The 26,467-nt window shown below is 39.1% G+C and overlaps 1 protein-coding gene across 1 annotated transcript in view; it reads left to right on the top strand.

The window, feature by feature from the left end:
- The window catches only part of Lrrk2 (leucine rich repeat kinase 2), a 142,896-nt gene that overhangs the window by 107,950 nt on the left and 8,479 nt on the right, over positions 1-26,467 (top strand). Inside the window, exons 40-47 of the mRNA XM_052160189.1 lie at positions 1,105-1,295; positions 6,928-7,088; positions 15,873-16,043; positions 17,324-17,424; positions 21,103-21,297; positions 22,501-22,694; positions 24,095-24,167; positions 25,213-25,397. Coding sequence (XP_052016149.1) covers positions 1,105-1,295; positions 6,928-7,088; positions 15,873-16,043; positions 17,324-17,424; positions 21,103-21,297; positions 22,501-22,694; positions 24,095-24,167; positions 25,213-25,397 — 1,271 coding nt within the window. The remainder of the gene's footprint in view (positions 1-1,104; positions 1,296-6,927; positions 7,089-15,872; positions 16,044-17,323; positions 17,425-21,102; positions 21,298-22,500; positions 22,695-24,094; positions 24,168-25,212; positions 25,398-26,467) is intronic.

Consider the following 26,467-nt stretch of genomic DNA (forward strand, 5'->3'; position numbering starts at 1 on the left):
CTGTCCCTAGAAGGGTGTATGGATGGGTTGGGGATAACAAGGCTGAAGTGTTAGCATAGAATGAGAGTTAGTCCAGAATGAGAGCAGTGAGCCCAATACAATAGCAAATACAGAAGAGGATGAAAGGAAGTAGATTGTAAAAGGAAATGTAAATGCAGATCATCTCAGGACGTGGACATGCATGGGAGTTTTAAAAACATTTATTTTTTTTATTTGTGTAAGTTTTTTTTTTTTATTTGTGTGTTTCTCTATGGTACACATGTGTGTGGATATCCGTGGAGCCACAACAGAGTGTAAGGATCCCTTGCAGCTAGAGTTACAGATGATTGTAGGTCATCTGACGTGATTTGGTTTTGGGGACTGAACATGTGGGTTCTAAAGAACTGTTAACAGCTGAGTCATCTCTCCAGCCTCATATTTAACTAACAAGGAGTAGGAAGGCATTAGAGCCTTCAGGCAGGGGGCACTATGTAGTCCCGTGGAACTGATCACGTGTCCTTCCCAAACTTCCTGGTTTTGAAACCAGAGACTATAGTTTACCCCTTCTGCCAGCTCAGATTGATCCAGCAGTGGCTGCTCAGAGCCCAGAGCTGAGGAAGATTAAGTTGCTAACTAGAATTTAGAGGGTAGAGCAGCATGACCTGCTAGTACGTCCACCTATGCAGGCCATTTCCATATCAACTGGTCTCGTGTAAGCGGGTCAGAAGGAAAATTAGAACTTAAAAATGTAAAAATGTAATCTTGCTGGGCAGTGGTGGTGCATGCCCTTAATCACAGCACTTGGGAGGCAGAGGCAGGCAGATTTCTGAGTTCAAGGCCAGTCTGATCTACAGAGCGAGTTCCAGGGCAGCCAGGGCTACACAGAGAAACTCTGTTTCAAACCCACCCACCCACCCCCCAAAAATATGTAATCTGAACATCAGTTCAAAATTAGCTTTTTATTGTTGAAAATGGGAAGAATTAAAAAAATAAAATAAAACCTTAATGGACAAGGGAACATTTACTTCAGTCCAGCTGCTCCAAGAAAGCTGATCACAGAGAAGGGCAGGCAAAGCAGATGATGGATCCTGGATGATCTGAGACTCATTATGTCGCCCCTTGCAGGAGTTGGTGGTACTTTGCCACCTCCACCATCCCAGCCTGATATCCTTGCTGGCAGCTGGGATTCGTCCTCGGATGTTGGTAATGGAGTTGGCCTCCAAGGGTTCCTTGGATCGCCTGCTGCAGCAGGACAAAGCCAGCCTCACCAGAACCCTCCAGCACAGGATCGCGTTGCATGTGGCCGATGGCCTGAGGTAATCAGTTAGCACTGTTCTCTATTCAATGAATGCGCGCTGTAACCCTCAGTCCACTCCAGGTTCTAAGAACACTACTCCCTCACTGCACTTTGTTAGAAGTTTCGATGGTAGCTGTAAGCTCCTTGACCCAGTTTTGTAATTGCATAATATAATAGGAAGTGAGCGCGCAGACCTTCACTGGTGGTGGTAGTAGCATTCAAACCTAGTATTCCTGCCCTTGGTCTGAACCCTAGATAGAAGATAATTGCAAAGATAATTATATCAGGCCACCAAATATCAAGGAAAGTATGAAGTAGAAAATTTTTTAATCATGAAAATCTAGTCCACACTCCTGGAGCAGATCAGGGTAGCAGATGCTGGATTCCACGTGGATATGTCGCATGATTCAGAATCACGGTCCACCCTGTAGCTGAATGCTAGGTGTCATCTTTGAGAGGCAGCAGCCCAGAGTAGAAAGGCCATCCCTCCAGACACAAGACCTTGGTAAATCACTGTTGCACACACTGAGTAATTGTAAGTTTTGCCTTTCTGACCCCTACCTGTTTCTTTGCCTGAAATCTAGGAGGGATGCTGCTGAAAGCTTGGTGCTAATCCTAAGCATCTGAATCCTTAAGGTTCTCTTCTCTGCATTCTTTTTTTTAATCTCCGTAGCCACCCTTCGGTCTTCTCGTCTTTCTCATCTCAGGTCTAATCATTAGCAAAAAATGTCTAGCTTCCCATGCCGCTTCTCTCACTGATTCTCTCCCTCGACCTTTTAGTCCCCGGTGTTTCCCATTACCCCTGCACAGCCTGCGTTTCATTCAATAGCCCGAGAAGTACACAGACAATGGATTGGTCTATCTCCTGTCTTGGATCTTCTCCACCCTTCTTACTCCCTGGTTGCTGTGCTCATCCGCATACCTTCAGGAGGTTCCTGAATTCACCTGGGTCTTATACCCACGTCCTGGCTAGCCAGCAATGCCCAACTCCTGTGTATTCTTCTGCTTGGCATTTCCTGTAGGTTTGTCCTGTTACCTAACTCTCTTTCCAGTCACCAGAACAGGGAGCCAGCCCTTAGGAGATTCATGTTGGGTGTAGGGGAGGGGGCAGAGATGAGAAAGGACAGAGACACAGGGACACAGGGACACAGGGACATGGGGATGGGAGGGAGGCAGGGGGAGGGAAGAATAATGCAGACAGGACATCACACCCTTTCTCTGAAATCCTGTGAACAGTCTCTTCATGCAGCATTGAGAAGGGGCAGTAAGAATAGTATTTATCTCTTCCAAAGTTACTGAAAGCCATGCAGATTTCGAAAGTCAACAAATGTGTAGGCATTTGTTTTTAGGCTGGAATGGCTGCCTTTGAACAGCAGGGGGAGCCTCGGAGCAGCCTTAGCTTAGTAAAGAGCCCTCTAGGGTTTTCCAAAGCCATCAAGATTATTTTCTTGATTTAACTAATCCTGGGTTCCAGATTTTCCTCAAATTTTTCATGTAATCCTGAAGTGTTCAATTGTAAATTGAAGACTTACTATTTTAATTCAACATTTAAGTTGCAAGTCTATAGCACTCAATATCCCTGGCCTCTATTTCAAGTAACAAATCCCACATTTTTATGAAGCAAATGGAAATTTAGCATGTGCTTCAGTCCTTTGCCTCATTTGCTCTTAGTCTAAAGCCAGGAAGGAATTCTAGGTCTGCTTCCACAGGAGGCTGCTATGTGTAAGTAGCTGTTAATCTTCCACTAGCGCTAAATGTAATTTTAAAACTCAATGTCTTAATAAAAAATGGTATGAAAAAACCCTCTTTAATAAAAAGAAAAATAAATATGTACATATTAAAATTGTTATTTCAAGTAATTGTTAACGTGTGACTGTAACTACAGGGGAAGAGACAAATGATAAAGTCACGTTCTTTTATGGCTTCTTAGGTAATAAGCTATTTAGAACGGACTCATAAGAAACTTGTTCATGTTATCAATCCATTCTTCGAGTTCTGCTTAAATTCAGTTCTTTCTCAGAATTTGCATATAGTTTCTAAAACTTCCTGTGATTCAGGATGCTCAAACTTAATTTATCCTCCTTGCTATCTCATCTCACAATGGGCCTGTGCTTCCTTCCGTATTCTTCTCCATTTGTCAGGATGGGATCGATGTATTCATAGAAAGTCCACTTTCCTCTCCCCACCTACAGCTAGTGTCTTCTCATGAGTTCACAGCTAGCCTAGGCTACACAGTGAAACCTTGTCTCGATATCTGTCAATTAATGTGTGTCAATTAATGTGTGTGTGTGTCTATGTATCTATGTATCTATCATCTATCTATCTATCTATCTAATCTATTTATCTATCATCTATTGGTATTACTATATCTCCATGCATCTATCAGATCTTTGACTATATTTTATTTTTTATCATTTTTATCAATTCTTTTATTTGTTATGCTATTACTTCGATCCAGTATCTATAGGGAATTATCAGAACATTTCCCCTGGAATAAAAGTCTAACTATCCTTGAGATTCCCTCGTCGTTCCAGTTATCTGAAACGTAACTCTGTGGTGGCACAGCATGGCATCTCTTTATATGTGCTGTGCCTAAGGTCCTCTCAGCTCTGCGGTGTCTCAACATGGAAGCTCTTTACGAGCGCTTTGGGTTCCTTTACAGCCTTACTCTGGCCCATGTCTCTAGTCCACATTCTAACCAGGTTGGCTTCCACATGCCTACCGTTCGTTCTTCTCACAAAGTTTTCTGGAGGATTTCATTTCTACGAGGCTTTGCACGAGCGCCATGCCTACCGTACAGCTCAGCTTTCTCATGGAGAGTGAGTGTTTCTTCCATGTATTCACATGTGCTCCTTTGGCTTTGGCCTTATGAGTCAGAAAGCCACGCTGTAGCCAGTCAGCCTAATCCAAGCTGGTTGTACACGCTTCATTTTTTTTGTGCCTCAGAGTTCTTCATCCTGAGTTCACTTGTGTTTCTTGCACACTTACCTGATGTAAGACTTTATATCAGGCTGTGAGGAAGAACAGGCAGGGATTAAAGCCTGGACAGAGCCAACAGGGCTGCCTGTACCTTTCCATCTCCTCTTCCTCAGCCTTTCACACTCACCCTCTGCCATCCTCATATACCTAATCACTGTCTTCCTAGATTAGGACCCTCTAAAAGCAGATTTACAAAGATGGCTTTGTGTCCACTAATGAAGGAGCCTCATAGATGTCTAATGCATATTTCTTAAAGGAATGAATGCATTCTATTTTTAGAGTAATATATTCAGGATTAGGTAAAGTTGACTTTAAATTATAAAGATAGGGACTTCTTAGTAATTCTTATAATAGTGATGATTAAAGACAGGTTAACTGAGTATAGTTTACATTAATGAAATCTTCGACAATACTTATTCCAGAACAATGCTTTAATTCATTTGTCTGAATTATTGCCAGTGAGAAATGATTTGTGCTTATTAAAATTTCAAAAGCTTTTTTCTTTTTCTATCACAGGGTATTAGAATTGCACTTTTAAGATTAAATTCTATAATTAAATATTGTAATTAAACAAGATAACCTTGATCTCCAAATGACATGATTGGAAACTGACCATCTTTTAGTCCTACAAAGGTATTCCGAGGGAGCCTGTGTTCCATCTGTAACAGAGAGAGGGATGTGTTATGGAGATTTGGGATGATATTTAATGACATACACTTAACTTTTTAATTCTTAATCTCTTGGCTTTTCTCAAGACAGCTAATGGCCTTTCAGTAAGCCCTCAGTAAATGTTCCTTTCAACTGCGTTACTGTTGTTAAGGTCAACTTCATTAGTGCACTTATGTTGTTGATCAGCCCAAACTGTATATCCTGAAGTGAACAGGTCCAGTGCTGTGTCCTAAGTACATCCTGGAAGAGAGAACCAGGCCAGTGATTGACAGAGTGACATGGCGCATTCACTCTGGGCCGTCCCACAGTAGAAAGTTCCAGACATGACAGCTCTCTGTTCCTAATGCCCCAGCAATGATTGGTAGGAGGTAATGAGGTAAATATTTTTTAATATAATCTTAACCAAATTCCAAGCCATAAATAAACAAAGGATTTTAACAATCCTCCTTAAGACCCAGGAAGAATTTTCCTTACAGCGAAGGTCATATGACAACTGTGAGCTTAGTGAACAGGGAAAATCAGAAATTTAAAGATATCTCAGGAGAGGTGATAATACTTATTTTAGCATTTGGGAAATTGTGTGTCCCTCCACTGTGTACTTGGCCAAGATTAAAATTGTGTTTTATATTAAGTAATTTTTATTATTTGCTCAAAATGCCCAAATCCAGATATACTTTGGCTCCATCTCACACCCGGATTTTGTACCTCCTATGACAGTTTTTGCTTTCCTGACTGTTCAGATGCTCTTCATTAACCTTAGCACATAACGAATCAGCTTTACAGTAGGCTACATCCCCAGAGTTGGAGATAATAGCTAGGTAAAAGCTTACAATTTTATCTGTTTTTGCTGAAAAGAAGAAAATATTCTTAAAAACATTTGGAAGAAAAGTAATCAGAAAAAGGTAAATAACAAAGATAAGTGATTTCATTTTAAAAACCAAAGAAACCAATTTCTATGTAATTATAAGAACGTCAAAGCAGATAAATGAAAGTTATAACAAAAATTAAGGCTATAGCAAAATTAGATTTACTCTTATTTAACCTCTTTGTCTCTATCTTTTGGGCAGGCTTGGCTGACCTTGAGCAATCTGCTGTCTTGTTTCTATTTCTGAGTACTAAGATTACAGTCATCACCAAAGCAGTTAATGTATTCCAATATTTAATTTAATTTTTAAATATCATCTTTGGTTGGTGAGGGAATGTAGAATTCACTCTTCAGAAGTTGTTGAGGTGTAAAAAGAAACTGTTCTACATTTTCTGTGTATATGTCTATGTGTGCATGACTGTGTGTACATGGCTGTGTGTACATGGCTTTGTGCTCATGGCTGTGTGCACATGGCTGTGTTCACATGGCTATGTGCACATAGTTGTGTGCACATGGCTGTGTGCTCATGGCTGTATGCACATAGTTGTGTGCACATGGCTGTGTGCTCATGGCTGTGTGCTCATGGTTGTGTGCACATGGCTGTGTGCTCATGGCTGTGTGCACATGGCTGTGTGCTCATGGCTGTGTGCTCATGGCTGTGTACTCATGGCTGTGTGCACATGGCTGTGTGCTCATGGCTGTGTGCACATGGCTGTGTGCTCATGGTTGTGTGCTCATGGCTGTGTGCACATGGCTGTGTGCATATGGCTGTGTGCTCATGGCTGTGTGCTCATGGCTGTGTGCTCATGGTTGTGTGCACATGGCTGTGTGCTCATGGCTGTGTGCTCATGGCTGTGTGCTCATGGCTGTGTGCTCATGGCTGTGTGTTAAATAAAGCTTAAGTTGCCTAGCAGGCTTGATGTTTTAGTCTTTTGGGAAGAAGCATCACCTTGCTTTATAATATTTGACCTCTATGTTTTGAAGTCTGTTTGCAGTATATATTTCAACTTCATCGGACAAAGTTAACATAGCATTTTTGATGTTTTCGCACCAAGAACATAACATATTGAAAAGAAATATGACCAAATTAATGTAGGTTGATCACCTTTTGGTAAGACTTCCCTGTGGTCTCTGGCAGGTATCTCCACTCAGCCATGATAATTTACCGTGACCTGAAGCCCCACAACGTGTTGCTTTTTACCCTGTATCCCAACGCTGCCATCATTGCGAAGATTGCTGATTACGGGATCGCACAGTACTGCTGCAGGATGGGCATAAAGACGTCAGAGGGCACCCCAGGTAGGACAGCAAGTTTATTTTCTGCAGTGGATCATCAGTGCCCTCAGATGTGGGTCTTGGAGAGTCAAAGCAGAAATAGCCTGTCACAGGGTGAGCAGGTACTTAGGGTGTGAAGAGTAATGGCCACTGCATTGACCTTTTTATCATCCTATTTTCTAGAACAGCAACACGGAAAAGAAAAAACAATTTGTAATTTTCTAAGCCAAAACCTGAGCTTATATCTTTAAAAGCTTGATTTTACACACACACACACACACACACACACACACACACACACACAATTATTATGCCTGCTGTATTTTTGGTCAGAATAAATGCTTTCCTCTTTTTATTTTTTATTTTTTTTATTTTATTATTATTATTTTTTTTTTGCCTGTAGTTGCAAGAAGGTTGTGCAACCACTGAGGCATGTCAGGGTACACATTGCTTGTGAGTGTCCCTGGGCTGCCCAATCACAATGGTCACAATCGAAATAGTTACTGTTTCTTTAACACTTGCAGTGTACCAGGCTCCATGACAGGAACATCAGAACCACATTTCCTATCTTCACACTCAGTCTGTCTGTTTTATATTGTCTCTTTTGTAAATGGGAAGGTTGAGGCGGAGTAAGTTGTTGTCTTACATTAAATACCCAAGATGGTAATTCAATTAAATCAATGAAAAACAAGGTATCTGACTTTGGCCCCTTCAACTGTCTCCTCTTCCATGACATACTGTGTTAACATGCATTTGAAAAGACTTAACTGTTCACTCTTACTGTCTAAGGTAGAAAAACAAAATAGCAGAACTATGCGTAGCAAGTATTGTTCATTGGAAGCTTGGAAAATACTCCACCTAGGAAAAATGGATGTCCACAGTGTCCTTATGTAGGAAGTTCTCATACATCGCATGTGAGGTCCCAGAGAGACCTGGGGCTGTGAACGAAAGTGAGGACATGACAGCTACGAGGTGTGGTTGAGATGAAGGGTCTTGTTGTAGATGTGTGAGAGAACTCAGTCAGAGTCTCTAGAGAACTCAGACTGCACATGACCAGCAGAAAAGACTCAGCTATGAGAGGAGAAGAGTGAGGAGCAAGAGGGGAGAAATAGGGAAGAGGAGAAAGGGTCCAAAGGAACCAAGAGAATGCATAGGAATCAAGAAGCCAAGAGACCTCATAGGCAAAATGGCTGAGTTATATTAGAATGAGAAGCTGAGGGAAGGGAAGGGAAGCCCAGGCCTTGAGTTGGAGAGGTTTATGGTAGGAGGCAGGGTTGCCAGTGCTGGGAGGAGCCATGGGTACTGAAAGAGACTTGTCCTGGATCTCTTTGGAACCTCACATCTCATATGATGCTAAGATGGACTGGTCCACTTAACTGGAGCTCACAGTTCTTCCTTTTCTTTCTCCTGTGTGGGAACCTATCACTAAAGCTTTGTCCACTTGTGTGACAGTGGTTATAACTGGGTTCTAGCATGAGCTTCTGGACTTGGGTTCTACTACCTCACCAACTGTTCAGTGATCTAGGACAGTCAACAGCCAACAGCAGCTCAACAGCTTCACAGATGGAGCCTTTTAGTTTTGCAGTCTGACTTCCTGGTTTTTATTAAAAAAAAAAAAACAGCTTAAAACTTTATTGCCACTCAATTCTGAGACAACCACAGAATCCTAAGCCCTTAAAATCCACGCTGATGACTTTCAGTGACATAAATATGGAAGAAACTCTCAACAAAAGAAATCAACCTCTTCTGTTTTCTGCTACTCTCTGCTCTCCAAGGTCATTCACATGGTGTGGGTCTATTCTTCTTGTTTCCTGAAACTTCTGTTTGTTATTACAATTACTTTTATTATAATTATTATCACTAAAGGACTTCTAATTAACCCTAAACTGTAACCTAAATTTTGAAAAAAACAACATCCATGACCACAATTGCTACCAAAACTTGATTTTTTTTCCTTCCTCAAATCAATGATCTTGTGAAGAGAAAAAAGTTCTTTCCCACAGGATTTTATCTGTGTTTTCCTCTTTGTTGAAATTTCCCTGGCACAGTATATCTTTTAATGTGAAACATTTCTATAAAAGAAATAGAAACATGTATTCATCAGACATGTCATTTTTGCAGGTGCATTTTATAGTAATTCTAAGAACAATACTTCACCCTGGGTGTTCATGTATGTGAGATAGCTATGTCTCTACTGGACAGTGAGGGGTGCAGACCTTTTCAGAGCCTGATCAATGAGTGGGGCTAATACCTAACCATTTCCAGGAGTGATTCTATAAAAGCTCCAACGTTATTTCTCATCTACAATCCAGGGAGTGAGATCTGAGGGGATGCTAAGAAAGACTACAGGTCAGACGAGATGCAAACCCAGACAGCCTATGAGCAGGAGCACCCCTAACCCAGCATGAGTTCACCCCAAGGTCAAAGAGAGAAACAGCTCACTTACTGACAGGGACAGCACTGCCATGTGACATTGTCTACTTTGGGAAGAGTAAATATGAGACAGGTGGTTCCGCCCTTAACTCCACCATTGATTTCCTGTTAAGAGTGACAATTAATTCTGTGTTCCATGACAATTGCAGGAGTGACCACTGTGAATAGTGACTGATAGCATCAAGTCTGTCAACATCTATACAAATAAAACAGTCACTGGGCAAATTAAATGTTCTCTAGCTATTCACAATTATATGGTAAGGACAAGGTTCAACTTATATGACTTTTCAAGGTCAATAGAAACTCATTGAGGATTTAAAGAAGCATTTCAACAATTTCATAGTTTAGATACCCCTAAATAGACAAATGGCATTATGTTACTATACTGGGATCATGTGACTAAAGATATTGACTCTGAAAAGGTGAAGATAAAAATGAAAATCATTTCCATAAATATTCCTTTCTTTTATTATTTTATATTTATGACTTTCTTTTTCTCTTTTTCCTTTTTTTCTTTTTTCCCCATGATTTTCTTAACTTTTCTGCCTCTCTTTCCTTCTCCCTTCTTTCCTCTACCCCTCTTTCTCCTTCTTTCCCCTCCTATCTCTCTTTACAGATTTCTTTTATTGAGAGAGGCTCTCATATCATGTAGCACAAGCTGGACTGAAACTCTGGAGCTGAGGATGACCTTGAACTGAGGCTCCTGCCCAAATCTCCAGTGCTGGGATTGCAGTTGTACCTAGTACTGGAGATCACATCCAGAGACTTATGAATGCTATGCTAACACTCTAAAAAAAAAACGATTTATATTCCCTGCTTGATTGTCATCATCAATAATTGTAAAATCTTCCAAAGTACTGAGTGGCTCTGACTAAATTGGTGCACACTTGATGAAAATGGATAGATGAGTCTAAATAGCATTCTCAAGTCTCCTCTTGATATATGATTCCATGGTTTAAAGTTATATTGGAGAATTTATAAGAAAATAAACACAAAGCATAGTGTTTAATAGCAGACAATTTAATACATGGAAGCTTGATTTAATAATTATCCGATGATGTGAGGATGAATAATAGCAACTGGGGAATATTATAAACAACAACCCAAATCTCTTTTAAATTCTAAGAATGTAAGCATAAAGATTGTTAGCAAATTATCCATGTGGGTATCTTGTGGGTTTAAGAACTCTTGACTTTGATTGTGTCTGTGGATTTAAGAAAGCACATGATACAGGAACCAGTGAGAGGGCTCAGATGCTTGTCACCACACCTGAGGCCCTGAATTGATTCCTGGAACTCATATGGTAGAAATAGAGAACTGCCTCCTGCGAGTTGTCCTCTGGCCTTCACATACATACCTTGGCATATGCCTGCATTCCCCCAACACAAATGAATAATGTAAACCCTAAAAACAAGAAGGGGTTATAGCAGGTTTTGTGCTATTTGTAAAGTCTGTTAACTGGTGACAGGCATATAGGTCAAGTGAAATGTTCTAGAAAGTATCTGCAAAATGCTATTTAAGGATTTGCAATAGAGCTACTGTGATGCTTTAAACATCATGTCATAGTATGTATAGTTTATTAGTACTGTATTTAGAGCTCCTAATTGCATCATATTTTATTAGCTCAGGGTGTTACTATGCTATTACAGTTATACAGATGTGGAAGCTAGCTTTTGTTCCCTGTGATAAAATTCCTCAGAAAATCTGTGTCAAGAAGATATGTTTTGGCTCCCAGTTGTGGGAGTATCACTGCCTCTGTTGTTTTAGGATGATGTTAAGCAAAACACATATGGGTGCATGCATGCGGTAGAGGGGATGCTTGCCCACTTTCTTGGAAGCCAGGAATCAGGGAGGGTTGGGAGAAAGAGAGGTTGGATTAGGATAACCAGCTAGTGACTGACTTTCTCTAGTCACACCCCACCTATAGATTCCACAACTTTTCATCAGTAAGTTCTATCAATGCCTTAATCCATCAGTGAGCTAGGATTCCCTCCTGATCCATTTCCTTCTAAACACTGCTGCATGGAGGAACAGGTTTTTCCACTCATGAATTTTTGAGGGGCAATTCATAGCCAAGCAATAACAATAGAAAAATATCATTGCCTTAAATAAATGCAAAATATTTTCAGAAATATATATCTATAATAAAGAATATCTAAAACTTATGGTTTTAAATATATATACACATATGTATTTGTATAAAATATCAAAGGTAATGCTTCTTAAACTTCTTCCACTCATGACCATTTCATGTTCTAGAGATATTTATGTGACCGAGGATCTATAGGCACATAAAACAGTTATACAAATCAAACATGTATTGATAATAAATAATAAACAATTAAAATTTTAAACAGTCATTTGATAAGCACATAATATTATATAACTCTTTACAGATGACATCTCACCTGCACACTAATGAGATGAATGTGTGCTTGTTTGTCTAACACAAGCAAGTTCAAAGATACTAACTTTATACATGTTGAAGAATGGAGGTGGAACATATGATGTCTTTACTTTCTTCAAATAAATCATTAAGCTTTTGAAAGAGTGAAAGCCATTGCATGTATTACCCAACAGTACAACTCATAGCGCATAGTAGTATTGAATGGCCCAGAGGTGTTTGGGGCACCAGCTCATGCTAGCATTGTGTGGCACGTACAGGGAGACATGCATGTTGTGTGTTGAGAACCAGGGCTGTAAAGTTCCACAATGCAATACAAGAGCTTCCAGAAGCACAATCTTCATTTTGCTTTTGAAAGCAATTTTGCAATCTCAGAAATCTTTTACTGACAACTGAAGATGGCTGCTTCAGTAAACTATTTGCCATCTAGACATGAAGACCTAAGCTAGATCTTGATTACACACATAATAAAGTTGGGTGTGCTTGTGCACACCTGTGATCACGGGGCTAGAAAGGTAGAGGGAGAAGGATCCCTAGGGATTTCTGGTCTCAGAAAACAAAACAAAAAACAAAATGTTAAGGACACCACACATAGACCACTGGTGTTCCTACATGCATGCATATGTATATATGTGGAACTCTTTTCTATTTTCAGACTTTCCATGGCCTTCACCTCTAGTTACACAAACTCACATGGGGTTGTGACCCACAGTTTAAGAAGTTTTGGTTACAAGGGCCGGATTTTAGTCATTAGTAAACTAGGAGCTGTCAGGTATGTATTTAGTGTCCTGGTCTTTTTAGTTCCTTATGCAATTGCAGCCTACTGAAGAGCTACTGAGCCTTCAACTCAGCATCTTAGAACTGTCCTTTGAAAGCTATGGACTCCTCCATCATGGTATCCCCCTGGTAGTATATTTTCATTATTATAAGATTCATGTATGTTACTAAACATCTGTGAGTATAAAAGTGAAGAAGGAATATATGCCATAACCATGTTGGTGTGGTCCTTTCTCCATGTCCTGTGTTTAATCTTAACATTGAAGCCTGCAGAAAGAGGAAAGAGCAGTCCAGATGCATCCCCATCTACCTTCCACACAGATCCAGTGCTCGGTACCATTCCCTCCTGCTCCTCCTCTTCCTCCTTCTCTTCTTCCTTCTCTTCCTTCTCCTCCTCTTCCTCTTTCTCCTCCTCCTCCTCCTCCTCCTCCTCCTCCTCCTCCTCCTCCTCCTCCTCCTCCTCTTTTGGAGTCAGAAGTGTTGGGATGAAGTTTCTGACAACCTGCTGCTGTCACCAAATATACTCACATGCACTTTCCTAGAAGAAAGTTAATCATATTGTAGCAACACCATTATCCGAGTCAAGAAATTTAATTTTCTGCTTACTTGCTAACTGGTCACTTGATGCTATATCCCACATTGTTCTGCATTTCACTGAAGAATTTCCTTTAAAAATGATTTTAATTTGCTGCAGAGTGCTTATTTTTGAACAATTTTCTATTTACAGTTGCATTTATTTAGATGGTGAATATTCTTTACCATTATCAACAGTCTTGACATATTCATTTTATCCTGAAAAATTGAAAGCTATTTATCTTCCTCGTGGAATAAAAGGTTGAACCTTCTCTAAAAGCATTCAAAAGCTTGGGAGCTAGGTCTATGTGCTTGCTGCAGAAGCACAGGCCTGAGACTGGATTCCCAGGACCCATGGAGAAGCAAGTGGTGGCAAGATTCATCTCTAGCCCTAGCACTGGAGAGATAACACCCGGCTGAAACAGCAAGCTGGGTGGAAGGCAATGGGCCAAAAACCAATGGAAGGGCATTAAAGGAAAATACCCAATATTGACTCACACACACACACAGAGAGAGAGAGAGAGAGAGAGAGAAGAGAGAGCGAGCAAATTTCAGGCATAATCCTGAAAGGATTTTGATTTGTCTTAATGAATAAGCTAATAAATTAATTTTTGTTAACAAAGATAAAACCCAAGATCTGTTGCACTCTGCAAGCTGGGCAAGTACTCTGTTCCTGTACTTCAACTGTTTTTGTTTTGTTTTGATTTGTTTTGTTTGTTTATTTCTTTCTTTTAAGGAAAAAACCTGTAGTTTTTAATTTCATTGGGTAAAATGGAATCCTCAGTTCTGGAACTAATGAGACCACTGAAATTTTAGAGGAGTTAGTGACTTTGAGCCTGTAAAATGACCCTCTTTGCTGCTAACAGTTACATTAAACAAAGAGAAAATTGATAAAGGCTTTTTTGTGTTTTCCTGTGAGATTTTTATATATTTGGTTGTTAGTTTGTAGCCAGGCAGGACTCCCAGTGGAAGAATAAGGATACCAACCCACCCATGGAACCTTCAAACCAGAATCTGCCCTGCCTACAAGAAGTGCAGAGGCAAAGATGGAGCAGAGACTAAGGGGATATGATTGGCCCAACTTGAGACATGGACAAGAACCAGTCCCTGACACTATTAAGGGTGCTCTGCAGACAGGAGCCTAGCATGACTGTCTAGAGAGGCTCCACCCAGCAGCTGACTGAAACAGATGCAGGAACTCATAGCCAAGCATTAGGCACAACTCAGGGAGTCTTGTGGGAGAGTTGGGGAAGGATTAAGGGACCCCAAATGTATAGGGACTCCATGGGAGTCAACAGAGTCAACTGGCATGGACCCTTGGGGGATCCTGAGGACTGAACCACCAACCAGGGAACATGCATGGGTTGGACATAGGCCCCATACACATGTGTGGTTGATGTGTGTGTGGCAGATCTACAGCTTGGTCTTCATGTGGGTGTGTCTCTGTCACCCTCCCCCACTCCTCACAACTGGAGCAGGGGGTGTCTCTGCTGTCTCTGCAGCCTGCTTGTGAGTCCTGTTCCCCTAGCCGGGCTGCCTTTTCTGCCTTCGGTGGGGGAGGGTGTGCTTAGTCCTGCAGTGACTGCAGGGTGTGTTGGTGCCCGGAGTGGGGAACCCCCTTCTCAGAGGAGAAGGGAAGGGGTTTATAGGGTAGGGGTTATATGAAGGGGGTACTGGAAGGAGAGGTGTATTGCATGTAGCTTTGATCTACCTGCCTTTGCTCCAAACAGTGGCTGTGCTCCCAGCTTCCTCCCAACTTTGCTTGAATCCACAGATAAAGGACACAGACACACAGTAGTTCTATTTCTACTTGCCTTCTTGGCACAATTGCTGGTTACTACTATCTCCCACCTGGAAAATGTATCCTTATCATTACTCTTAGCTCCATACCTTCTACCTGCCCTAACTTAGTTGGTCAGTTGAGTCTAGTCCCTGCTAAACATCTGTGACCATCTGGCTACAGGGGTAGCCACAGCCCAGTGCTCCTCCCAAGACCTCATGGTTGCCTGGTTCTCCTCTCTCCAAAGCATGGTGAACTCTGTTCTCCTTCCTTGCATCTCCCTGCCTGCCTCCAGGGACCTGAAAGTCCCACCTGTCCCTTCCACCCAGAAAATGTCCCATGGCTTTCTTTACTGACAGATCAAGAACCATTTGGAGAACAGGACCTTAGCATCAGAACCACCCCCTACAGGTGGTAAGAGGTGTCTGTAATCAGGATGTAAAATAAATAAATAAATAAATAAATAAATAAATAAATAAATAAATAAATGGAACTAAAGAAGAACCCAATAAAATAGATACATTATGCCTACAGGTGTTCTTTACTTAATAATTTATTATTCAGTATTTATTAATATTATCATCTTTTTAAGACTAAGATATCATAGTAGGAGTGTAAGGTTTTATAGTAAAGATCAAAAGATCTGTCCTTTAAGGTCAGTAGTGTTGTGGGGCCTGAAACAGGCTGCTCGGTGCTCACTGACTTGTTCCAGGTTTCTTACTACTGCGATAACATGGCCTGACTTAGACCCCATCTGTCTCCTTGACCTGTTTCTTAGCAGTTGGTCTATATGTGGGCCTTGGTGTTTGCTATATTTACTGCTATATATGTTTCCTTTAAGGGTTCCGGGCTCCTGAAGTTGCCAGAGGAAATGTCATTTATAACCAACAGGCCGATGTTTATTCCTTTGGCTTACTACTTCATGATATTTGGACAACTGGGAGTAGGATCATGGAGGGTTTGAAGTTCCCAAATGAGTTTGATGAGTTAGCCATACAAGGGAAATTGCCAGGTAAGTTCTGTTTTTATCTACAAGAGAGAGTTTTTAATATCAGCATGATCATTTGGATTTTGATGACTTTGGCTGAATGCATAGATCTTCTTAAATTTTGTGATACAATAATAAAGATCACATGAAAAAAAACCTAGTTATTTTAGGCTTAATGAAATCCTAAGTATTGGTATGTTTGATATAGCCTTGGGAGGACATCTAGGAAAGGAAGATTAGCATTAGAATCAGGCTTGTGTTTGTAGTTCTGATAACAATTACAGAATGCATCATAGCTTGGGATGTTTTCATTTGCTTTGAGCAAAGTAATTAATATTCATGAAGAAGCGTTTAATAATTTATAATATCCTTTGCTATGAATATTAATGGAAATGAGTGCTTAATGAGAGAAACTTCATTTTGAAGGGGTGTCTCATGGCTCCAAGGAATTTCATGACCTTTCATCTGTTCTTGACTATTACTTCATTTGATAATGCAGAATTATGTAGCTATTTCTAATACTTCCTTCTCCCCCAGATGTGCTTCTGAGTATGAACTTAGGGCTGCTATGGGGACTATGGCATCAAACACTCTTTGGAGACCTTTAAAGACTCTGGGAAAAGGAAATTGATTATTGTCAAACTCAATTCAGATGCCACTTAGCCATTTTCCTTATCGTTCCTGTTAGCTTTCCAGTATAAAAGCCCTGGCCTCAATTGTACACAGACTTGAAGAGTGGCATTTGTAGAGGAAATATTAAATGCACACAAACAAACTGCAGAGATGTGGCTCTAAATACTTTCTCTCTTTAAGTAATAAAGATGTTTTCATAGAAGCTGTTTATTTTATGAGCAAAAATATTTGCAAAGTCTCTGTGCAAATAGCAAATAAAATGCCTTTATTACATTCATTTGATTTTTGTATTTCTTTTTCTTTTTTTTGTATCTTTTGTATTATGGAATACATAATAAGCCAGCAGACCTTTTATTTGTCTGTTTTGGGGTTGGTGGTAGCGAGATGGTCTCATGTAGCCCAGGCTGATCGATCGTAATCCTGATATGTAGCTGAGACTAACATTGCACTTCAGCTCAACCCTAATCTCCCTCCTGACTGGTGGGATCACAAGGTTGAAACTCTTTTGGGGTGGCTCTACTGACGATGAAGTTAACAAAGCCAACTATGTCATAGCAAACTTAGAATTATGAATCAGAGTTTCCATTGCATTTTTTAACTTGTATATGTTGATAATAAGCACAGAACTTTGATTTGTTTAGTGTGCTGGAATGATCATCTTTATATTTCAGATCCAGTTAAAGAATATGGCTGTGCCCCATGGCCTATGGTTGAGAAGTTAATTACAAAGTGTTTGAAAGAAAATCCTCAAGAAAGACCCACTTCTGCCCAGGTACACTCATGCTAAAAATTTTTAATATTTTTTTTATCAAACATCATGTTCCTTTTTACATTTATAAACCTATGCCAATAATTTTCAAATATATATTCAAACACATCAATTAACATACACATATGCAGAGTTAAATGTTATAATGTTTTATATGTATTTATAGTGTTAGTTATAAAATATGATTTTTATAATCTCTGTCATTCTAACACACACTGTGACCCCAACACCCCAGGAGCCACCATCATTGATGGAGGTACATATATTCACATATTTCTTTGTGTATGTATCTGTTAATGCTGATACATACAAATACACACATGTATATCTTTTTAGGAAATGCGTTTTTATTGCTATGCCCATTTGTCTACTCAATTATCTACTTACAAATTGCATGTGAAAAAGACATTTTTCATATATGTTACTCTTTCTTGGATATCTAGAGTAAAGATTTCTTTTTGATTTTATGTGGCTCCCTTTATCAGTTCTGTTAGCACTTCTTCTAGGCTCCACCCCACAGTTACCTGGCAACAACCAGGGATGCCTGGCTTACTATAAAAGGGGCTATTTGCCTCCTCCTTGCTCTCTTTTTTTTTTTTTTTGAACAGATTTATTTATTTATTATATGTAAGTACACTGTAGCTATCTTCAGACACACCAGAAGAGGGCATCAGATCTCATTACAGATGGTTGTGAGCCACCATGTGGTTGCTGGGATTTGAACTCAGGACCTTCCGAAGAGCAGTCAGTGCTCTTAACCGCTGAGCCATCTCTCCAACTCCTCCTTGCTCTCTTACTCTCTCTGCCTCCTTTCTCTTTCTGATCCCTTTCTCCTTCTCTCTCCTATCCCCTCCTCCATCCTCTCTCCATGTGTTTCTGAATGACCTCTTCTCTTCCTCTCTTCCTCTACCTCTGTCTGTCTGTCTGTCTGTCTGTCTCTACTCCCTTCCTAATTGCCCTTTTCATGCTGTAAATAAACTCTATTCTATACTATACCCATTGTATGGCTGATACCTCAGGGGGAAGGGAAGCCTCAGCCTGGGCCCAACTAGGCACCCCTCCCACCTCACCTTACCTGGCTCTACAAAACATATCTTTGACTTTCTCTTTTGTAATAAAACACAACAGTTTCTCTTTGGGCATATTTATGAACATAATGTCATTTTAATAAGGACATGTTTAACATCTTTTGATGCTTGTTTCTTTTTAGGTCATATTTTAAGGGATTCTTTCCTGCAAGGTTATAAAAATATCTAGGTTTTTTTTGTTTTGCTTTGTTTTAATTAAAGTTTTTGCTCACTCCAGTCTCCTAGGGACTTGGCCTCTTTGTGAGGAACAAGGGATTTCCTATTCTTCCTAGAGACTCCCTTGGCTTTTCCTTTCAGTCCCTCTCCAGTTCCCTTTGTCTACACTGATTCAAGGTGCCTCTACCAGGGACCCAAAACTGCCACACTCAATGGGACTTAGGTAGGGGAGCCTATATCTTCCTTTCAGTCCTCCATTTGATATCTCCAGACTTACCCTTAGTCTTGCTTCAGCTTGCCAGAGGGACCTTTACTCCATTCTCACCTCTATGCTCCCAGGATTTGCCTCTTGCCACCAGGGTCCTTTAATTCTCCCCCACTGCCTTGCTCACTCTTTCTTTTTAGCCCAGCTCCTTTGTTTTGTTACTTCTCACAGACCTGCAGAACAGGTCTAACAAGGGAACCCATACCCAGCTTAGTGGGCTGGAAGTTGAAGACTCTATACCCACTATAGTTGGGCAACAGCAAGGAAAGGGATAGAATACCTACCAAACAATATCTACATCAAGAAATACCCCAAACATCCTAACTCTAGATGCTTAGATTCCAGCACAAAAACAAACAAACATGAACAACCAAAGCAATATGCCTCCTCCAGAGTCCAGCAATTGTGTCCTGTTAGGACCTGAGAAAAGCTGTTTAGCTGCAGTACAAGTCGAGGATTTCAAAATAGCAATTATAAATATGCACAAGAACCTTATATAAGATATGGATAACTATCTCAATGAGCAATGTGAAACTCCCAACAGTTGAATGAAACAATAAAAAATATTCAAGAAATGAACATAGAATTTAACAAAGAAATAGAATCACTAAAGAAAACCAAATAAAAAAATTGAAAGTGAAAATCTAAGGATGTCAAAATCATCAGAGTCAAGACTTACCAAAGGATTAAAAGAGGTGGAAGAGAGATTTTTTTTTTCAGGTTTTGAAGAAAAGATGAAAGAAATAGCTCTCTCAAAGAAACTCTTTAACTAGAAAAGAAACCCAGATGCAAAACATCTGGAAAATCTTGACCACTATGAAAATATCAACCTGTAAATAATAGGGATAGAGAGATAAAACCAGGTCAAAGGCATAGAAAATATTTTTAGCAAAACCACAGATGACAATTTACCCAATCTAATGAGGTACAAGAAGCATACACAACACTAAAAAGATAGGCCTGGAAAAGAAACTTCCCACAACACATAATAAAAATTATCTACTATTCAGAACAAAGAAAAGATATTCAAAGTTTCAGAGGAAAAAGAAAAAAATCATACTTGAAGTCAGATCTATTGGAATAATACCAGACTTCTCAATGAAGACTCTGAAAGTTAAAAGAGCCTGAACAATCATTCTACAATCTTTAAGATATTACAGATGCCAAATCTGGCTACTATACCCAGCAAAACTGTCAATCACAATCTCCAGAGAAAGTAAACATTTTATAGTAAAAATAAATGTAGCAATCCAGATTTACAGAAGAAAAAGTCAGCCTAAAGATAAGATTAACTACACCCAAAATGATAAATACAGTGAATGAATAATCCAGAACAGTTAGTCAAAAGTGGCAGGGGGAGCCCACACTATCACAACATAATAAGGAGTAATAAATACTGCTCTTAGCTACCTTTAAATATTAATAGCCTCAATTCCACTAATAAAAAGGCACAGACTAAGAGATTGCATTCAATGTATTTCTAAAATTCATCCAATATTTTAAGTTAGCTTGTAGCAAAGTAATATCTTCTGACATAATATCTGAAAGGAAACTTGCTATACTCTAGGCTGGTGTGAACTTTCATAGATCACAATGAAAATGGTTCTTCTGTTGTGCTGTGTTGATTTTGAATTACAGTTAATATTTGAAGATTTATTCAACTTTCAATGTCCTGATCAGAAATAGCTCAGTACAAAAACAATGACCATGTCAAACATTCCACAATTGCTTCAACCATCTGGCTCACTTATTTTATCAGAGTAAAACTTTCCACAGCACAAGTACTGTTTCTATTTGTGTTTTATGAACTCCATAGCAGCTCTGAAATTCTAAAGTGTAGGGTAGTTTTGCAAAGCTTAGACCTACAGAATTTTCCTTGGCACAACATATTTGTTCTAAGCAAGATGGAGCACTCATATTAAAAGAAGTACCATAGCACACATATAAAGAGTACATATTATGCACAGTATACAAAGAGTATATATTGTGTTTGGTTTTATATATAATTTTATCTGTAATTTGGGCTATTGTATTTAATGATCTAGATTATCAGGTCAAAGTTTAACGGAGAACCGTAGGTTTTATTTAATATACCTTTAGGACAGACACATTTGATTCATGAGGAAGAAATGTTAACTTGGATGCTGTTTCGCTATTTTCAAACTTTCTCAGGTCTTTGACATTTTGAATTCAGCTGAATTAATTTGCCTCATGAGATACATTTCAATACCTAAGAACATTACTGTTGAATGCATGGTTGCTACAAATCTCAATAGCAAGAATGCAACTCTCTGGTTGGGTTGTGGGAACACTGAAAAAGGACAGCTTTCCTTATTTGACTTAAACACGGAGAGATACAGCTATGAGGTAAATATGAATTCTCTTTAAATTAGAAATCTCTCAGAGTACTTTAAAGTAATTTAAAGCCTACATCAGCTAAAAATTACTTTGGAAAAAATTAAGAGTCAATGTAGAAATGTTTCCTTTAGAACAAGTAAGTGCCTATGGAATCAGGTCATTTTTTAACATCACAGCATATGTACATATATATATATATATACATCAATGTGTGTCTATATATGTATATATATGCATACATGTATGTGGGGGTGTGGCATATGTGTGGTATGATTGTGTATGTAACAACTATTTTATTATTATGACTCATGGAATAAGAAGCTTGGCAGGAGGAAAAGGAAGACAACAGAATAAGAATCTCAGAAAAAAGATGTGATTTATGAGGAAGATGAGCCTCAGTCTCTCAAGGGCTCTGGAGTCTAACCAGAACTGTGAACTGTTCACACACAAAAATCCAGATGTCCAAGTATGCACATACAAGTGCCAGACTATCATCAGGTGTCCATATACAAAGTGCCAGATTGTTATCAGGTGCCTGTACACAAAAGCTGATGTCCATTGAATGTTCACACAAAGGGCCAAATGGTCTTTGTGTGTTTGTCTACATAATAGGAGTCAGATGGCCATCAAAGGCTACATACTATGGGTTAGACGGTCCTCGAGTGTCTATGTGTAAGATGAGACATTCATTCTCCAATGTCAGTTGGCCATTAGCCTTAGAATTAGGGCTATGTAATCACACATTTCTGGGTCTGTTGGCAGCCAATGCTTCCAGCAGTGGAGGAATGAGCAAAAGAGTCTATATATGACTCCTACAAGATAAATCAATATATTGACAAGCAGTTACATTTATAGAGATAAAAAGTAACTTGGTATTTTGATTATTGTCTTGAAATAGTGTGCCAAAAATTATATTCAAGGTGAACGAAGACTTTCACATGATCTTGAAAGACGTAAGAATTGGTTCTGAAAAAATGAATTTCAATTTTTAATTTCAGATTCAGACATATTCTGAAACTATGTAGAAAAAATCTTTACCAGATATATCATCTATTGTTGAAAACTGAATAAAATAGGCATTGATTGTAAAAGTAAGTGCACAAAAGTAGTTATATTTAAGGATGTTGATAATAGGATATTTTCATTATATACATGATCTTGTAACTTGAAGTAAAGTCATGTCTTTTAGATTTAATATTCTTTTCTTTACAGGAAGTTACTGATAGTAGAATACTGTGTTTAGCTTTGGTGCATCTTGCTGCTGAGAAAGAAAGCTGGATTGTGTGTGGGACACAGTCTGGGGCTCTCCTGGTCATCAATGCTGAAGATGAGACAAAGAGACATACACTTGAAAAGATGACTGATTCTGTTACTTGTTTGTATTGCAATTCCTTTGCCAAGCAGAGGTATGTTTGTCAGTTAATTGAAGGAGATTATAGAAATTTCAGGTGCTTTAATCATTTGCAAAATTATTACATCAGTAAAAATTTCTTGGCTTCTGCTGCTTTCTATTGGTTTGCTCATTTTCAAGAGAATTATGAAGGATCACAGTGATATGTTTGCCTTTTCTATATGAAGATATAGCTGAGGCAGGTAAAAATGTCAACTATTTCTCATGGGCAGCTGTGGCTATGCTATTCCTTCCACTCTGGTCAGCTTGCTTTGTGTGTGTGTGTGTGTGCGTGTGTGTGTGTGTGTGTGTGTGTGTGTGTGTGTGTGTGTGTGTGTGTGTTTGATGCTGAATGTTTATTAATTTTTTCTTGAATGCAGACATCAATATAGCACCAACTTGGTGATTCAATGGGATGCATTGAAACTGTAGTTACTGAACTACTGATTTGCAAAATAATCTACATTGTTTATAAAATGTAAAGGTTGTTTTCTTTTAAGTGCTTGTGAGGTGGCTCAGCAGATAATGAGCAGAGTGCTCCCAACTCTGAAATCATGAGTTCAATCCCTGGGACCCACATGGTAGAAGGAGAGAACTGAGTGTTCCAAGTTGTCCCCTGACCTCTGTACCCATGTCATGGCTCCTGCACACCTTACATCCTCCATACTAAAATAAACTGTAATAAATTTTAAGCTGTTAATAGGTAATATAGGTTTTAAGAATCTCTTAATTCTTATCATTTATAGGAATCATATCCCAAAGACATACAAGTGGTTAGGCAATTGTATCATTCAGCTGTATATAGACCATAATCAATATATCTAAGTAGCAGAAGTTTAGGCATAAGTCATAGGTTGGAAGATGTATTATGGAAGGCAGGATAATTTCCATGAACCACTAGGATTATACTTGATATGCGTCTTTGCTTTATTCCAGTACTGGAAAAGTAATGTAAAATATGAGGCATGCACTGCATTATAAATTTTGGAGTTGAAACTATTTGGATAGTGCTGAAGAAAGCTATCATTGGGTTGAATTACAAAGGCAAAGAGGATTTTATTTGATGCTCTCATTGGAAAAAGATAGCAAGCTCAATCTCACTGAAATAAAAGTGGGAGAGCTTTAGTCACAGGGTTACAGTTGTGGAAAATATTGAAGGATATTGTGGACAATGGCAGGGTGTTCTTGTGAATCATCTGCCAAATGTCCTTGCTAATTATGCCCTACTGAAGCTAGGTCCCTATTTTTGTTCCAGGGACTGGAAAATGTATACATATCTCTCTGATTTCAGGAGGGGAGGCTGAAGGTGTGGCCAGAGAGGCACCTGTCTCAAGTTTAGTCAAAATGGGAGAATTTAAAAGTCAGTTTACTCAAAACAATATTATTTTGTAACAGTTTTGACATTTTTCCTTTCAGCAAGCAAAGTAACTTTCTTTTGGTGGGAACTGCTGATGGTAACTTAATGATATTTGAAGATAAGACCATTAAGGTAAATGTTGAACGCATCCTACATAAAAGTGTATTTTCAATGAGTTTGTTTTACACATCTCTCCCCATATGTGATTATTAGATTCCTGATAAGAAGCATCATATATTTCTCCTGTTATCTATTTATTGTTCCATACATTTAGCATATAATACAGCCTCGGAAAAATATTTGCTGCTGAGTCAATGATTTATATAATTGAACTGAAGGTAACAAGACATGAAATCCTACTTAGTATGATAGAAATGGAGATAATTCCATTTGTAGAAATCAAGAAGAATTTCTCTATAAAAGCATTCCAGGGGGGAAAAAGACACTGGAGTTTGACTTCCTGGGTAGGCATATGAGGCATAGCTCAGTAAAGAATGCAATGAACCTCAGGATGCCTTAGGTTCATTTCCCAACCTGGCTCCCCTTCCTTCTTCCTCTCCCTCCTTTCCCTCCACATGAAAACACTCCTTCAGTACTAAAGATATCATCCAACTTCCTGTAATGACTCCTTTAGTCATTGCAGTATTTATTCCTCCACCAATTCATCATGGTTTCATCTAATCAATCAGCTTCCACTTCATGGCACCAATATTTTTTTTAATCATCTAAAGCAATGGTTCTCAACCTGGTGTTCACAGCCCCTTTGGGGTCACATATCAGATATCCTATATATCTTTTATAAGACATCTATGAGAGGTCTCCCTTCTCTGAAGAGAAAGAAAGGGGAGGGGAAAGGAGAGAGGGGAAAGCTCTGATCGGGAAGTAAAATTAATTAATTAATTAATTAATTAATGGGGGAAGAAATGAAGAAAAAAGAGAGAGAAATGGAAGCAGCTCTGATGAACAGGCTGTTTTCTGAATGGTCTTTGCACAGGGAAGAGAAGAGTCTGATCATGAGGTTACAACTCGAATGTCAGTTTAACCAAGCCCTGTCTTGGTAGAAATTTTGGAAAGCATGTCTAAATTCAATGTCATTTAAAATAGAAAACATTTCTGTGAAGCAGAATGTTGCCCAGCCTCATATCGCATGCTCAGCCTGCTCTCTCACTCTCTGCAGTGCCAAGGCGCTGCCCCCCTGAAGATGCTACGCATAGGCGACGTTAGTACACCCCTGATGTGCCTGAGCGCGTCCATGAATTCATCTGAAAGACACATCACATGGGGAGGATGTGGCACTAAGATCTTCTCCTTTTCCAATGACTTCACCATTCAGAAACTCATCGAGACAAGGACCAACCAGCTGTAAGTTATTTTCATTCTATACAGCCATTTTGCCATTTACTCACATTTTTCTCTTTAGAATTATATTAGTAAACTACTCACAGACTATATTGATACTAAATATCATCTGAAACGCAATATTTGTCTCTTAAATGATGAAACAACCTTAACAGAAAATTTAACAAGTTCTAACTATCACAGTAACATTAAAATATTATTTAATTATAATGCCTACTTAACTGAAGCTATGGATTATATATTCAGTTATTTACAATTACCTTAAGTATAAATTATAGCAAAACTTTTTTTAAGGATAATTATTTCTAGATTCAATAATTGGTTATCAAAATTATGACCAAGTTAGTGATACCAGTTTCAGACAAGAATGAAAATATATATGTTTTGAATTAGTATGTTGCTCAAATTTTCAAAATCTTCTGGTTTTTAATCTGTTCTTTGATAATTTTATACATGTATAAAGGACATTCTTATTACTGTTACCACATGTTCTCAAGTCTCCCTCCCACCTAAGTAATTCCTTCTTCCCTAAGATTTCCTATTGGATATTCAACTCTGTGTGTGTGTGTGTGTGTGTGTGTGTGTGTGTGTGTGTCTATCTCTGTCTCTGTCTCTCTCCTTCTCCTCTCCCCTGACTACGTTTAACCAGGATCATCTGTGCAACCATCGGGGTTCTGAGAGGAACTGATGGTTGAGTGCTCAGTCCTAAACAGGACATTTACACCTCAGAGGTCATAGCTGAAATGTTGACCTCTGAGCAAGGCAAAGACAATGCAGTATAGTTGCAACCTCATAGCAACTCTGATTGCCTACAGTAGGCCTACCCAAGACTGGCCCCATCCCTGAAATAGCGAGGGGTCCATGGGTCTCTCGGCTCCTACCCACTGAACTATGTGTTACTGGTGAGTTCCTTGGGACATTAGTCATTATCTACAACTGAGTTCCCCTAAGTTGTCCAATAGCTTCCAGTGAATGGTTCCCATTTTAAATTGGATTTTAACTAAATCTGCCTTTTCTTTTTTTTTTCTCCTTAGTATCAGGCAGTGTAGGCTGGAGGCAAAAGCAAAAACAAG

Source organism: Apodemus sylvaticus, chromosome 17, assembly GCF_947179515.1.
Source record: "Apodemus sylvaticus chromosome 17, mApoSyl1.1, whole genome shotgun sequence".
Lineage (NCBI taxonomy): Eukaryota > Metazoa > Chordata > Mammalia > Rodentia > Muridae > Apodemus > Apodemus sylvaticus.